Genomic DNA, 16,053 nt, shown 5'->3' with positions numbered 1-16,053 from the left:
ATATTCAAGTTTTCCTGTGACATACCTGTTTTGGCGATGGTTATTTTTTAGGAACAAAGCTGCTAAGACTAGCAATACATGGCAAGGGTGGAGAACCATGCAACCGTGCTAGAAGAGGTTGTAATGGTCCAGTTTAAAGAATATCAGACATCCTTGGACAGGGGATGAAAGTTCAAGAACCATATCCTCACTGCCCAACAAGGGGCCACTACTATTATCGAGCAAAGGGGAGAGGTCCTGAATTTGTTCATCACCCTCAGAAGCGGAGGACAGAGAGAAAATGCACAGAATATTCAATTTCTCCAATTAATTAAAATACATTATCCCAGAAACCTGGTCCCGACGCCCATTCAGGATGCAAATGAGGGGCATGCATCCTAGTCTTGTCAAGAGGAGGAGACTCACTGCAAAGCAGTCCACACCCCGTCCTGGCCAAAAGGGGGGGAAGAAAACTGGGGGGAGCCAACCCTCTCCTCTTCCCTTGGTGCCAGTTTATATGTTGGCAGTACACCTTTGTCTCATGCCGTAATGTGTTGCCAAACCGCATGTCAATGTTTCCTTTCAAACAAATGCCCAGTATGCTGCGCTGGCGATTGGTGTTAGTTGCAATAATGGTGAGTTGCTATTGAGACAAAAAGGTATGTTTCCCTAGCACACCTCAAAGTGAGAAACAAAAGTACAGTAACAAAGTCTCACTGGGCACCTCACCTCATAAATCAAGAGTCACGTACTGCTGGTTTCGAAAGTGAGATGAATATATTGGCGATATTGATTATTCCACCAAAATACAATACAAAATAAGAACAAACCATCTCATATGTCTCCATATTTGGCACATTGATCAGAGGACACATAAAATCAAAACAAATTATTAGTACAGCTCTAATTCAGCAGAAATTAAATAATTCCAGAGAGCACATAGAATCAATCTGGTGAGAACGGAATTAAAAATTAAACCAAAAAGACACAAGTGGTCCGCCCACATGTGATCAGCCCAGCCAACATGTGTTTCGGCTAAGCTCTTCATCAGGGCTGTTGATACCATATATTTTTCCAAACTATAAAAAAATCATAGTACATGACAAAGAATTGAAACAAAGACGCACAACAAAAACAACATGGAGAGAAAATATAGACAAATAGCATGATTATGCATTTACATACAAATCAGTTCTTTTAAACAGTCATAATGAACAGACATTTAATAGTGTCTATAACATGGAATTTAAGTAGCTCATTTCTTGTTAATATTGTCGAGGGTACAGTGCAGTTGGGCAGGCATTTGCATAGTATTGAAAAACCACCCCACTCCAGGTGTAGGACAGGACTTTAACATGTATTGAAAAATATTTGAACCAAATTTAAGGACACCAGGAGTGCTAGTTAATTACGAATTATTATGTTACTGTAAGTAGACTGTGGCTAACACGAACCGCATCAGACCTGTTGGTACAATTCTTCTATAACTCCTATGATAGGAGATTCAAAATGTAAATTAATATTGCATATGCTGCAAAAGGTACATGGCAAACAGAAAATAGTTCAGAACTGAATGCCGTTCCAGAGGTTTTGCACTTACTGCAAAGTGCACAGGCAGTAACAAAATTTGTGCTGAGAAGCAGATGCAGCCAATGCGTATTGATATGTAGCCAGCTTGTTAATCGGATTGGACCTAAAACCAAAGGGTGTCAATATTAAAACACCTCATGATGTCTGACTTAATGCTCACGCTGTATAACTTGCAGATTGTTATTTCTCACAATGGTAACTAACAAATACGGTGAGTGAAAGCCGTATCTTAATTAGTGAATCGTGAATATAACAGTAACACAGTGCTGATTGTACTGAAGATTCCAGTGAAGGGGAATCATCAACCTCTTGTACTGCTACTCACGGCCAGCATAATCCTCTTCCTTAATAAGTGACGAGACCCACTCCACTGAAATGCATATAGGCCGATCTCTTTAAGAAACGCTGATGCAAAAGTGCTCGCTAAATGCCTTGCGCAGCATCTAGAGACTTTTACCCGCTCTGGTCCATAAAAACCAAACTGGCTTTATATAGCAAAGACACTCTACCAATAACTTACAACGCCTACTTCTCATAATCGAGGGGCCCTTGGACACAGGCAATGTCATACTGTCACTAGATGCCGAAAAGGCATTTGACAGGGTGCAGTGGGATTATATGTTTGCGATTCTCCAGTGGTTTGGGTTCTCGGGATAGATTTTGTGCATTATACAACTGCTATATGATTCACTGCATGCTACAGTTATTACCAACGGTTATACCTCTGAGCCCTTTCCACTACACACAGGTACGCTGCAAGGCTGCCCGCTGTCCCACTTGCTCTACCCACTGGCCATTGCGCCCTTAGCTATGAAGTTACGCATGGACAAGGAATGGACGGGAATCATGAAGGGAATGGCGGAGCATGGAGTCTCCCTCTCTCTCTGCAGATGAAATCTGTTCCACATTGGCGACTACTCGTGTTCCTTGCCCAGGATCCAGGCTATCTTATTAGACCATAGACCAGTGGCAGGCCATTGCATTAATTGGGATACATCAGAGGTCATGCCGCTGAGACGCGACATACCCTGCCGGTGTTGCACCATTTCGGCTACAAACCCAACATATTAAATACTTAGGGGTCAATGTAAGTGCAGACCTCTCTGCTCTGAGAGCCCTGAATTAACTTGCTGTGATGCAGAAGATACAGACCGACCTCGAGGGCTGGCACGTACTACCGCTCTTCTTCTCTGGCAGGATGAACACCGTAAAGATGAGCTCGATGCCCAAGCTAATTTATTTGGACACCATGATTCTTGCGCCCCCACTGCATCACCTATATGTCGCCCTGGATAAAGCAGTGGTGAGATTTATCTGGCGCTGCAAGAATGCCCGTTTAAATAAGGTTCTTCTCCAGGACCAAGATCAGTAAATCCTTTTGCACAAGAATGCCCAACACCAGATGACTGCAGTGTCTGTCTCCTTCCATTTGAAGTTTAGCTGGTGGAGGGATGTCAAGGGTTTGAGGGAGGGACCGACAGATGTGGCGTCTAAGGATGCTGCATTGGCAGAGGAACGACTAGGGACACAGGGGTACAATCTCCCCAACCACAGACTTCAAGAGGTCTGTCATCTGATGTGATCTTATCACACCCATGAATCGAGAAAGAAAATCTTTACTTGCAAGCCTCTTTTGGGGCCGACTCTGCCTGGTAGGTGATAAGGAGGCTAAAATTGTAGGGTATACATGACGGGGTGATGGACAAGAGATGTCCAAAGATAGGAGTACCTCAAAGCAGAGGAAGACTGTGGGTAGGCAGTGCACCCAGACGTCTGTACTGATGGCCACTGCACACCGAGGGACAAATATATGCGGTTTAGATTGCAGGCGGCCTGTTAAGGGAACAGGGTTCCTGGCAATCCATAAAGCCTGCAACCAACTCAGATGACAATGAGTGTCATGCCTGACCGCCATTTGATTGAGGCTGCTGTGATGTGATTCTTTAAGGATGTACAGGAAATTGCTGTGCGGAGCAGAGCCCTGAGTACAGGTTCACTGGAAACCTTCGGCAATATCCTGGGTGTCATGCTGCACTGGACCTCGACCTGAGACTCGGTAGACCATGGGCCATCAGAGCAAGAATCTACAGTAGTCCCTTCACATACAGGCACCCCCTTGGCTTAGAATGGTAGCAGAGTTAAACAGACCCTCAGCATGAGTGCCGGTATATGTCGCCTTACAGGGCTCTGGCTTGTGCCCAGAAGGGCTCTTAAGCTTTTTGGCACGAGAACCAGAAGAAAAAGCCCTCCAGGACTATGAGTCGTCCTTGCTGTGCCAAGAAGGCTTTGCAGAACAGTCTGTTCGGTGAACCTGCTCAGTCAAGGAAGTCCATAGGAAGAACGCTTGCCTGCTGAGGTGCACTGGAAAACAAAGGAGTAGTCACCTTATCCGATCTGGTCTACTTCCTGGTTAACGCCTTCAAATGGTCAAGGGGAATCTGTAAAAATATCTCCCTAAAATGAAACCTGGAATGTGTCAGAGAGACTGGGGGTACCGGAGGCCGGGTGGAAAGAACAGGTGAAAAAAACATCAGGGGATAGAGCACTAAAACAAAGCACTGTGATGAAGGCAACCATTGGGGTCTGTGAAAAAAAAGGATTGATGGGAGGCACCAGAGGGCAAGGCAGTGCTTGTGGGGCAGAGTGAAGCCCAGCTTCGACACCCACACGTACCCTCATATTTAAAGTTGAAAGGAAACCTGTCTGGCAAATGGTTATGGACCCAACCTCAATGATGCCAATACAATACAAAGCAAAGGGGATGACAAGTAGGAGCATTATAGATTTGTACTATTAAATGAGTAAATGAGTAAACACCATATAGTATGGAAATCCTCATACACAATCAACAGCAAATCAACACAGAATAGTCAATGCACAAAGAGTCTATGTGTAAAAATGCATAAGTGTTAAAAATACATCTTCACCTTAAACAAGGAAACAGTTAAGTTAAATTAAGTTAAGTTAAGGGTATAAGGGTAACCTAAGGGTCTGGTGCGCAATATAAATAAATAAACAAACAAACAAACAAACAAAAATAAAATAAACATAAGGAATACAAAGTGGAAAGGTCAAAGTTAAGATTAAAAAAATTATGGAAAATAAACTTGACAACAAATTAAACCAACAATGTTGCTATATTTTCTCACTCTCCCAAATAACAAGTAAAAGGTAGCATTAGCACATATGTATATTTACAACATACTCCACCAGTAAATCAACAGACTTTGCAGGCACACAATGAATTCTACAAACTCTCAAAATTACCATTGAAATAAATAGTAATATACACCTTAAATTAAATCACCTCAAATATATAACCACAAAGAAACCCCATCTCACAACATATACTCTACCATCTTCATATCACATTTCACACAAAATTAGTGTTCACATTTAAGTAGAAACACAAAAGCAATGTACAAACAAAACACATTCACACATTAACAGCAATCGAAAACAAGAGGGTGAAGTAAGATTCCAGCAATGTTGGTTTTATTTTATGTCATGTTCATAGTCCAATTAATTTCCCTTTGACAATCCTGTGGTTTTTAGATTTTCCATTTTTATAGATATTAACTATTTAACAAAACTCAATTGTAATTGCATAAACTATTTACAGAAATTACCTCATCAACTTCAAGAGAGAAATAGTCTTTCATTAGCTCCGATTTTTTCTTTAGAAATTGGACAATGTATTCTGCAAGTCCTTCCTTTGGGCCATCGTCTTCTGTCCACCCACTTTCTGGACTCTCCAAGGCTAGCATAGCTAGGTCATAAATAGGTGCTGGCTCCTACCAAAGAACAGAGTCACTTGTGTTACCACATTTTCCCACAAGAATTGAAGGAAAGCAGACACACACATTATCAGTAACAATTAGTAAACTTATGCAGATACAAAATGTCAGCCTTATTTACAAAATAAGATTCCAAAAGTCATTCTTCACACAAACTACAAGTGCGCTAACATTCAGAGGAAGTTAACATATCTTGCCTTCAAATGATTGGACAAATAATTATTTCCAAATCGAAAAAAAGGGTGGTTGTGCAAGTGAGGCAGGCCGATTGAGAAAAGTTGCGGAGGAATGTTCTTCTCTGTCTGACATGTACAGAAATAACATGCTATGCATTTGGATGTTCAAGTGAATATTTTAACCCCCCACACCAGAGTTTAGAAACGATCCATTAAGTGAATAACAATTTTCTACAAAATGCAAGCGAAAGACAATGTCTGTATGTAAATAACACCCCATCACAGGTCCAACAAATAATTATGGCACCTTTAAACAAACTATTACAAATCATATTTTTACAGCTCTGTACATCCTAGAGTGACTTGTAGCATGTTCATATTTTATCCTTAAACATCCCAAAATACGAGATACTCACTGTGGTCTACTTCAAAGATTTGTACTATCCAGCATATCGACTTTGCATGTCATTACTATCCAATTTATTTAATTTCTACTTAACTCAGAGAAAATAAACAGTTCAATTGTGCACGACGACTAGGCATGAAGTAGTTTATGTGCCACTATTTTAATTCTAATATTATTGTTTTATTGATTAACAATGATTTTCTTAGTTGATGTGACAGGTTGACCAATGCCTCTCTGGTGGTCTGAAGAAAAACACCACTTTGCAACAATGCCTCATAGATGGTCACCCATGTGGAGCCAATACTCCTGTAAATTCTTAATATTAAATGATGAGGTAATCAAAACCTTGGGCCAGCAAAACATTACCAAACTCTGCATTCGATGTCATTATTTCCTCTGCTCTGATGAATTTGTTTAACACTGTAATTTGTGTTGTGTCAATGCAAGCCAACTAAACATTGTAACAATATTCACAAATCTTATACCCTGGGTTCTAAACCTTAGTAATATATGTTCTGTTCTACCCTGAAAAAGAGCCCTTAATCCCATCATTGTTTGCAGTATGTAAACCAGCTTCTATTTTATTTTTGTAAGTTTCTGACGCATACAGATCAATTCTTATGACAGTCGCCAGCACTGTACATGATCGTGCTTCAATCCCATCTCAAAATGTCTGCTTATACGAAACCAAAAGAGTCCATTAAAATAGCACTTCTCATTCGAGGAACATAACCAAAATACATGCCAACAACCCTGTTCCACATCACTGTAGTTCATACTGCCACTTATGTGGGGACCTATTCAAACCCACAGATATGGCAGTTTAAAACGGACAACAGTATGGCTAGTCTCATTTCTGGAAAGCAAAGAAAAGTTATCTATTTCCACAGTTCAAATCTTAACTTAGTTTCAGAGATTATTTGCTTTGATTTGTATCAGAATTATTTGAATTATTTTCCCATTTCAGCTGATGTCTGGGCATTTGACAATGAAAAGCAAATTTAACCCCTTAAGTGCTAAGGACGAGTATGCTTTTCCCCATTTTCAATCTTTACCAATTTCTTTTGGGCGAGTCTTGTACAAATACTTGACAATAACAACCTGACTAGCAGTTAAATACATTACATCCATTTAACTTTAATGAATATCCCATGTTATTGAAATTGTAGAGGAGTCGTCCAGTACCGCCACCAGAAGCTCCGCCCCCATGTTGCCTATATGTTGGGAACCAGAAATTGAGATAAGTGCAGTGCCAGTGAGGATGTCTGTACCACAGAGAATCCTGGAAATGAGGTATCCACTGAGAAAACCTTATATGCATTCACGAAGAAATAATGGCCTTTTGGACAAAGTTCCAGAGGAAGTGTGAAACTTTGTGAAAAAGAAGACTGGTGACGTCAGGCGGAGCAGAGCTGACGCACCCAGAAAAGATGCATGAGGTCAAAAAACAGACATTCTATAAGATCTGAAGAGGAGGTTGTAAAGTTGAGCAACATTTCACGCTCGAGATGAAGATGCTCATGCTATAGAAATGCTGAAGAAAATGCTAAATCAGTTCAGACTTGTACCTACGCAGTAACGCAAGTAGACAAAGTGATCTTACATGGTGAATAGTTGCAGCGATGCGCCAATGTAGAATACATAGGAATGTATAGAACCTGGCTATTCCACGATGCACTTTAAGCAAGGCTTGAAACCCTGTGATTGGAAAGGGTTTTTTATTGTGGCACAGCTGGAAAATAACTAAAGGTGATGGAGAAATGCAAGAAAGGCTTGGCTGACTCAGCACCAAGAAGTCGCGGCCACTGTGAGCCTGGTTGCCCATCCAATAGTTACATGAATGTGAGAAAGAAAACTTCTGTTTGAGGTGAAATGGAAAAACACTGAAGGCGTCAAGAGTTAATCATTTAATAATATGCAATTCTGCATAGAGCTTGAAAATGCAGTCTCCAAGTCACATGGTCAGATCAAAATAGACATTTGGTCGAGCTACACCGAAACCAAGAAGATACTCCCTTTTATTCTCAGGCACAGAGAGCTTCTGCAAGGCCAAGTTCAAAGCCTTAATTGACTGGCAGACTGCAAGAGTGATGATAGATTTTGGGCTAATTGGGCGGCAAGGCAAGATCACCCCTACCCTCCCTGCACCTGGTATGGTAGCCTATGTGCTGCTAGCGTGTGGAATTTTCCAGAAGGGTACAAGAGTGCCAAGCCAATTGTAGAGAGCCACGTATCAAAGAGCCCTATAGGTTGTGTAACCAATGAAGTGTCAAGTATTACTGTGACACGGAAGATGACTTGCACTTGGGATGGGCTTAGTTGCCCACCTGATAGTAGAGACCGAATCACAACCCCCGTCAGTATGAAACGTATACTTAGATGTTCCTTGTAAGCCTATCACATCCCCAAGTAGTTTTTTGTAGTTTGCCACGTAGTGTGACGTCATTGAGGAGTTTTTACTATAAAAGTTTATGTTTTTTTATAACATACGCAGAGAAATCGAGCGAACGTCTGTTGATGTGCATTGTAACACCTTGTTTTAGATAATAGCTAATAAAACAAACCAAGTTTTGCCAACTTCCTGAGTCAGTTGGATTATTGATGTTTGAGTAAATTCTGCATCCCCATCTATCTCTAAGTATTGCTACCTCGCCTTAAAGGGCACTAGGTCTATGGGTTCAAAATCTTAATTTTTGAAACTTTAAGCTTAATTTGGCACCATTTATGAAAAAGGAAAACATTTTTAATTGTAGATCATCACAATGCAGGGATATACATTATTTATGTCTAATAAGCTGCAGTCAATGAAAAGACAAACCATTTTTTACTGAAAACAACTAGGCAAAAACAAACATACAAAACTGGCTTAACTATTTAATAAAGAAATGTTTACAGTAAATCAAAACAAAAAGAAAAACCCTTCTGGCCAGTGGCAGTGTGATTTAAGATGGGGGAGGGGAATGAAAGTGCATTGGAAGGGTGCTTGAAAGATGGGGAGTGGAGAACCCCACTGCGTGTTTTTGAAGCATACTGTTGTGGATGTAAATATTTGAGTGAAATATAAAAGTTACTCACTGTAGTTACTAGAGTACTCTTAGTCCTTAGTCCACTTTCCTCCATCCTTGTGGGCGCCCCAAGCATGGGGATGGTACCAGAACCAATGGCAGCGAAAAAAATAGCTTACCCTTTAAATTTAGTATAGTGTGTGAGGGCGCAGTACCGCCTAGTATTTCTGCCCTCCAAGGCCTCACCTTAGTCCCCTTTTGACACACCGGACACTGTTAAACCTGGCTACCCATCATATTAGCTCTTTAGTATACTAGCGGGAAAAGTAGGGTGGGGCATGTGGAGGAAAGGGGACTAAGGACTATGAGTACTCTATGTTGAGTCATTTATTACTCATACGTCCCAACCCCTTTCCTTGTGGGTGATTCCACCAAAACAAGAGAACTGGGCGGAGCTAACCAAATTACAGTGAGCCTAGCTGGAGGCGAAGAGTTTTCTCAGAACCGCTGCCCAAACTCTACGTCGTTCCTGAAGCTGTTGTCCAGAGAGTAGTGTTTGCAGAATGCGGACGGTGTGGCCCAGGTAGCCGCTTTACTGATTACCTCCCAGGAGGTGTGCCTCTAAAAGGCCACTGCGGTAGCTTTGTCGTAACCGCGTGAACGTGGCTACCTGGAGACACCTTCTTTCCTGTGGCGGCATATGCCTCTGAAATGGTGAGGACCATCCAACAAGCGATGGAGGCCTGGGAAGCTTGGGTGCTGAGCCCCCAAACGTGAACAGCACTTCCGATTTCCTGTAAGGCTTTGTTCAGGAGAGAGAGAATTTGAAGACCCTCTGCAGATCCAAGGAGTGGAGCGCTCTTTCCGAATCAGACTGCGGATTATGGAAGAATACTAGTGAGCACATTTCTTGATTTAGATGAAACGGGGAAACAACATTGGGCAGGAATTTGGGATGAGTGCGCATTAGTACCCTATCGTTGTGGAAGATTGTGAATGACTTGCACAATGGCAGTGCCTGCAGCTTAATGATCGATTGCACCAAGGTGAGAGCCATCAGCAGAACTGACTTGAGCTTAACCCACCTAATGTTGACTGAAGCCATTGGCTCAAACAGCTTACGCTGCAAGGCCGCTAGCGCCACATTCAGGTCCCAGATGGGATGGGGCCTGTGCACTGTAGCACACAGCTGAGAAGTCCTCATCCCTGGAGTTCTTGTAGACCCAGATAGTTGCTAGATAAGTGTGGCAGGTATCCACTTGGAGCCCGGAGCGGGCCAGATCGGCAGAGAAAGACAGCACATCATCCAGTGTTCATGAGTGGGGTCCACGCCCCCTCATCCCACGCCCAATGGTTGAATCTGGTCCATTTACTTATGTATTTTGAGCTGGTGGAGGGTTTCCTAGCCTCAGGATAATATCCCAATCGGTCGCTAGGAAGAAGTTTGGGGGGGGGTGAAGCCTTAGTTGACTAGGAGCCAAGCCAAGAGGGACAGCCTGCTTGGCTATGGGTGCTGCACTGCCCCATGCTGTTGAGTGAGGAAGCTCCTGCTGAGGATCGGAAGATGGACCGGGCCTTGTGACTTCAGCTGGAGGAGGTCCGAAAACCCGCCCTCAATGGCTGGTGAGGGGCGATTAGGATTAGAGTGCATTCCAATGTACTCCGAAACTTGCAGAGGAGGAAAGGCGTAGCATTTGCAGCCGTCCCAAGAGAGTTGGAACGCGTCCCCCAAGGAAACCTCCAACTGCCCCACCCATGATACAAAGGGGGGGAATTCGGAGTTCTGCAGAGAGGCAAACGGGCTCAGATCCGGGAACTCCCATCCCGGAAAGAGAGGTGAAGAAGAGTTGATGTGTAATTCCCACTTGTACATGTTGTAGCCCAGACGGCTCAGTATGTCGGCCAAATCCTGTATAACTGGGCCCATTCCAGATTGAAACTGCCTCATGCAGAGGAGAGGAGACCTGCCCGCTGCCCTGTTTATTCAAGTAGAACATTGTGGTTGAATTGTCGCTCTTGACCAAGACCTCCTTGCCCCTGATTAAGGTCAGAAAAGCTTTGAGTGACAACCCCACTGCCCTGAGCTCCAGGAGGTTTATATGAAGGCAGGCCTCTGACCTTGACCATGCGCCATGGATGAAATATTCCCCCTGGAGGGACTAATTTGTAGTCAACCCAAAAAAAAGCCTTTGGATGAGAGAACAGAGACCCCACTGCAGTCGAGGAGCCAACAATGGAGGTCCAGGTGAAAAGCAGATGGAATGAGCAGTCAGCCTGACTGCAACCCTGTCTCCTGGTCTCAAGAGGATGCTAACTGGAGTTGAATGAGCCTACTCTGGAGTCTGGCATACTGTACTGTCAGGACACACAACGCCATGAGCCGCATCAAGTGCTGAACCCACCACGCAGAGCTCACAGGATTGGAAAGGAACTGGCATAGCGGCCTCCGGAGAGAGTTGAACCTGTCAGATGTGGGGCAGACTATCTGAGCTACTGTGTCCCATCTCACACCTAGAAACACAAGATCCTGAGAGGGGAGCAACTGTGACTTCCTTTGGTTGGAGGAAACCCCAGTTGGTGGAGAACATATGCCAACCACTGACAGCAGTGGAGAGCCCCCTCAGGAGAGCTGGCCCTCACTAGCCAATCATCCATTTAAGAGTTTAGGTGGTGGCCTTCCAATCGAAGGAGGCCTGCCACAGTGTTCATAAACTACGTGAACACACAAGGTGTCGCTTTGAGACCGAACAGCAGCACCTTGTATTGGAAACGGTGCAACATAATTGTGAACCGCAGGAACTTTCAGTGCGGTTGGAAGATGGGGACATGCAGATATGCATCCTTTATGTATAAGGAACACATCCAGTCTCCTGCGCACATAGACTCTGGTATGTGAGCTGGTGTATCATCTTGAAGTGCTCGAGTGGGATTGAAAGGTTGAGGAAAGAAAGGTCCATGACCACCCTCAGGCCCGCCTGGTTGTTCTTGTGCACTGCAAAAATCCTGGAATAATACCCGAAGCCCCTGTCTAGAGGAGGCAATGGCCGCCTGCATGTTCCAGAGGTGCAAGATATCCCTCAATAGAGTAGGAAAGCCAATATGTAGCAGCGATGGGGAAGAGGGAGAAGGCTGAACCCGGTCGACACCACCAACAGAATCCAAGGACTCACAAACAGAGACAACTGGCCCCCCACAGGAGAACTGCAGCCCCTGACCTGAACTTAATTTTTTTTTTTTTACTCTCAGAGGCAGGCATGGAGGAGGAACAGAAGACAACCTGTGTGGTCTGTTGCTTCTTTCGTCTGTGATCACTCTGAGACCTGTCCGGCTAGCGAGCCCTCTGGTCACTAAACCCTGTAAACTCCCCAAATTAGCACGGTTTGAAGTCCGACCCGACCTACGTTGACGCTTTGGAAAGTGTTTTGGTCCCAGCTTAGTAAAAATTGCCACAGACCTTGCAGTCTGCGTGGATGTCTTCTTTTTTGTTGACTCGTCGTCCATTGAAGAGTGGAACAAGTCTGACCCCTTGTAAGGGAGGTCGAGAATTCTTTCCTGTATGTCCTGTGAGGGGTCAGAAATGAGAGGCAGACTCAAAGTTGCACTATTTTCATTATCAGACATCTTTATTAAAACAAAAGGGTTGTATGAAGGCCTCTCTGACCCTATCCTGAAGAGAGTTGCCCTACCTAGGAAACTAAAACTAAAGGTCAGTCTTTTGTCGAGTCATCAAACTTATAAAATGTCCTTGTGTCCAGAACATACTAATCTGACCCTCACATTAGAAACAAACTAAGGGTGCAAGGAAATGTCCCTGAATTATGTTAGCCAAAAAGTGTTCACAAATAAATTAATTCAAGAAAAACAGTCTTTTCTAAGGAGAAATCCTTGGATCTTCTGTGGACCGGCCTCCTTCACACTGCAGGCCTTCCTTCAGCATTCCCAGTACCTTTGTGCTTCCCCATCAGCTTCTCTCGATGACCGGGACCAGAGGCTGCTGCTTCTAGGCACAACCTTATCTCCAGGAACTCCTTGTGCCACTCTGTTGAGCTGCTCTCACAGTGGCAAGCTGCTGTCTGGGAAGACCTGCGTTCTTGACCTCTGCCAGCACGTCCTTTTCCATACTGTTTCATCTGACTTTGCTTTCCTCTCCTCTCCTCTCATCCTTTCTCTCGAGTGCCAATACTATCTTAAAATATCCTGCACCCTCAAGATCCCAAAAAACAACTTGTCTGTACATTCAACTAAAATAATGTGCAAAACATATTTAGAAACACATTAGAAACAGGAGATGTACGTGTGAGGCATGAATGGACTTAATACTGGAATAACAGTATGCCATCAAAAGTTTAGGTGTCACAAGATTTCTTTATGAGAAAGAGGGTAATACCACGTCTCATCTTGCAAGACCAATTTACTCCCATTTTTTTTTAATTGTATTAGCTGAACTTAAACAGCTTTTCAATATAATACAACAATCATAAAAACAATTATAAATTCAAAATTAACAAACATCATTTTCAATCAATGTGAGCTTTTTAATCACTTCAGAATAAAAACTTCAGAATAAAAAAACATTCCTATACAAAATTCATATACAAAATTTCATGTACAGATTTAAGATCACAATATTCATAATTCAATTACAAAACCTTGTAACATGAAAGAAAAACAATACAGAGACATCCATGAACAAATTTCAATTCAAATCACAACTTTCTGAGTCCAAGCACAAATACAACAAAAAAGAAAAAGGAAGAATCAAATGTGCACAAATTATACCTTAGCTGACGGAATGCTTTGAATTACATTTACCAACAATACTCCTACCATATTTTGTTTATTTGAACAGCTAAACTGATACTATCTAAAATCAAAGATTGCAAAAAATGTATAGTCGCCCACTGTATTGTGTTCTTACCTGAACATAAAAGATACGACCACCGGAGATCCTGATCAACCTGCTCTAACATTGAGACCACATTTACTAAATTAGTTTTTCTTATATTACTTAACTTTGGACACTGGCACAGGAGATTATCGAGCAAATCTACTACATTCTGATTTTAGCTAAATCTACAAAAACTCAAGGAGCTAGTTATTAATTTCCTTCTTACTTGTACTTGACTTGTTGCCCATAAATCAAGGAGCACTCTTAAGAAGGCTGCTCTAAAAGCCACCGATGGTGATTTCAGCAGGTAGGATTCTGTCACTTTCAGATGTTTTGGCCAAAATCTATATCTGCACTGCTAGCGATATCTTAGACATTGCGTTCTCGTAGCTAACCAGTCGCATCTATACATTAATGGTTTTGCCTTATCCGGATTTGTAATCAGCATGTCAATGGATATACCAGCATCCGCTAGGATTGCATAGATTTTATCTACCCATAGTTTGGCAAATTTGGTGCATGAAGAAAATATGTAAGTCGCAATCACATTCAGCATATTAGCTGACTCAATTCCCACAGGACATTTTCGAAAGAAGGCACAAAGACGCCAAAGATAGAGAGCATGAAGTGAAATTTGCCCAAGTTCGTAGCGCAGCCACGAACCTGGCACGCACTGAGCCTAATGCAAAACTGCTCACCAAAACTTGGCTTCTAATCTTCTCAAATTTGGTATTTGCCAGATTGGTAACGTTTCAATACCATAAGATTGTGGGAATCCCTTTAATATTCCAATACAAAATTGCTGGTTTGATTGTGATATGATTTTTGCCTGTGATATTGCTGTATTTACTTTTTCCTCCATGCTCTCCATCTGCCCCTTTGGATTAATCCCACCCTCAATGATCATTCCAAAGTAGGTTTATTGGCTAACTGTCTCAAGTTTGGTCTGATTGATAGACCACAAGTACCTATCCTGATTGTTCTTGTAGGCTGAATACGCCACTATTTGAGTTTTCTTTGTATTGATTGTTAGCTGATTCAACTCTAAGTACGAATTGAATTCCACAAGCAGTTTTTGCAGTCCTACTGGAGTTTTGGAGATGAGGACAATATCATCTGCATATTTTAGGTTTGTGATAATTTTGCCATTTACCATTGGTGAATCAGACAATATGTGTAAGAAGATGTGTTGCAGATCATGCATAAAATAATTGAAGATTGCAGAGGCTAATAAGCAGCCTTGTTTGAGGCCAAGTGCTGTCTTGATTGGGGCAGATAATAGCCCTTCTAAAGTAAGACAGATATTTACTCCCATTAGGATTGTCTCCATCCACATGAACCTCCCTCGGGCAGCCAAACCCCCCCGCCCCCGGGTAGGGATCAGGTTGCAGCCGCCGTTCCCTGATCCCACATGCGGAAAGACTGCTAGGACTCAAAGGTCTTGTGGAGCCTGTTCTGGTTGAGGCACTGCTAGAAATTCAGCCAGGCCCAGAAGGCGGTCATGAAAGGCCTTGACCGAGGCAGATGCCTCTGTCTTGTGCATCTTCGTCCCTGACATCTGCAGAGGTGGGGAGTCTGCAGCCTGCTGTAGAGGTACGAGGGCCCGCCCCCTCCCCCAGGTCAGCACTCTGCAGAGGATGTGCCTGCACTGTGGGAGCCTGAGGCTGGAGAGGAAAGGTAGAAGAGGCAGGGGTAGGAGAAGACGGAGCAGGCACTGGAAGCGGTGCCACCAGTAGCTGAGTAACTACAATCTATGGCGGGAGAGGCAGAGGCCCCAGAGGGGGAAGACTTGGTGGTAGCATTTGAGGGACCACCATTTGCTGAGACCACATCAGAAGAAGGAAGCACTCTAAGACTCTATCCTCGCAAACCGCAGGGTCGGAGCGTGAGGAATAGGAGGGTGCCCGGTCCTCAAACCCATTAGTCTTCCTGTATGAGACACCTAGGCACCTGGGAAGGGTACCCAAATGGCTGGCTCGTATAAACATAGTGCTGTGGAGACCAGTTATCGGAAGCCTGTGGGCTGGAGCTGAGACCCGAAGAAAGAGGGCTGGATCCTCCTATCCGTGTCTAAGATGGCCACTGAGCATGCAGGCTCTGCCGCGTGTTTGTCCACCATTTTGAGTGTGGGTGCCAGGCACTGGGGAAGTAGGGAGTGAAAGCCACTGATCCTGTGTGGGGTCCAACATGATGGAGGTCTATTAACGACCCA

The 16,053-nt window shown here is 43.4% G+C and overlaps 1 protein-coding gene across 2 annotated transcripts in view; it reads right to left on the bottom strand.

Annotated features, from left to right (window-relative positions):
• The window catches only part of MLH1 (mutL homolog 1), a 949,066-nt gene that overhangs the window by 101,824 nt on the left and 831,189 nt on the right, over positions 1 to 16,053 (bottom strand). For both annotated transcript variants that reach the window (XM_069613203.1, XM_069613202.1), the window contains exon 16: positions 5,199 to 5,363. In XM_069613203.1, the coding sequence (XP_069469304.1) occupies positions 5,199 to 5,363 (165 nt within the window). The remainder of the gene's footprint in view (positions 1 to 5,198; positions 5,364 to 16,053) is intronic.

The sequence above is a fragment of the Ambystoma mexicanum genome, chromosome 5p (genome assembly GCF_040938575.1).
Source record: "Ambystoma mexicanum isolate Mex_15411 chromosome 5p, UKY_AmexF1_1, whole genome shotgun sequence".
Taxonomy (NCBI): domain Eukaryota; kingdom Metazoa; phylum Chordata; class Amphibia; order Caudata; family Ambystomatidae; genus Ambystoma; species Ambystoma mexicanum.
Note: the sequence above shows the minus strand (reverse complement) of the source record. Positions and strands in the feature narration are given on the sequence as shown.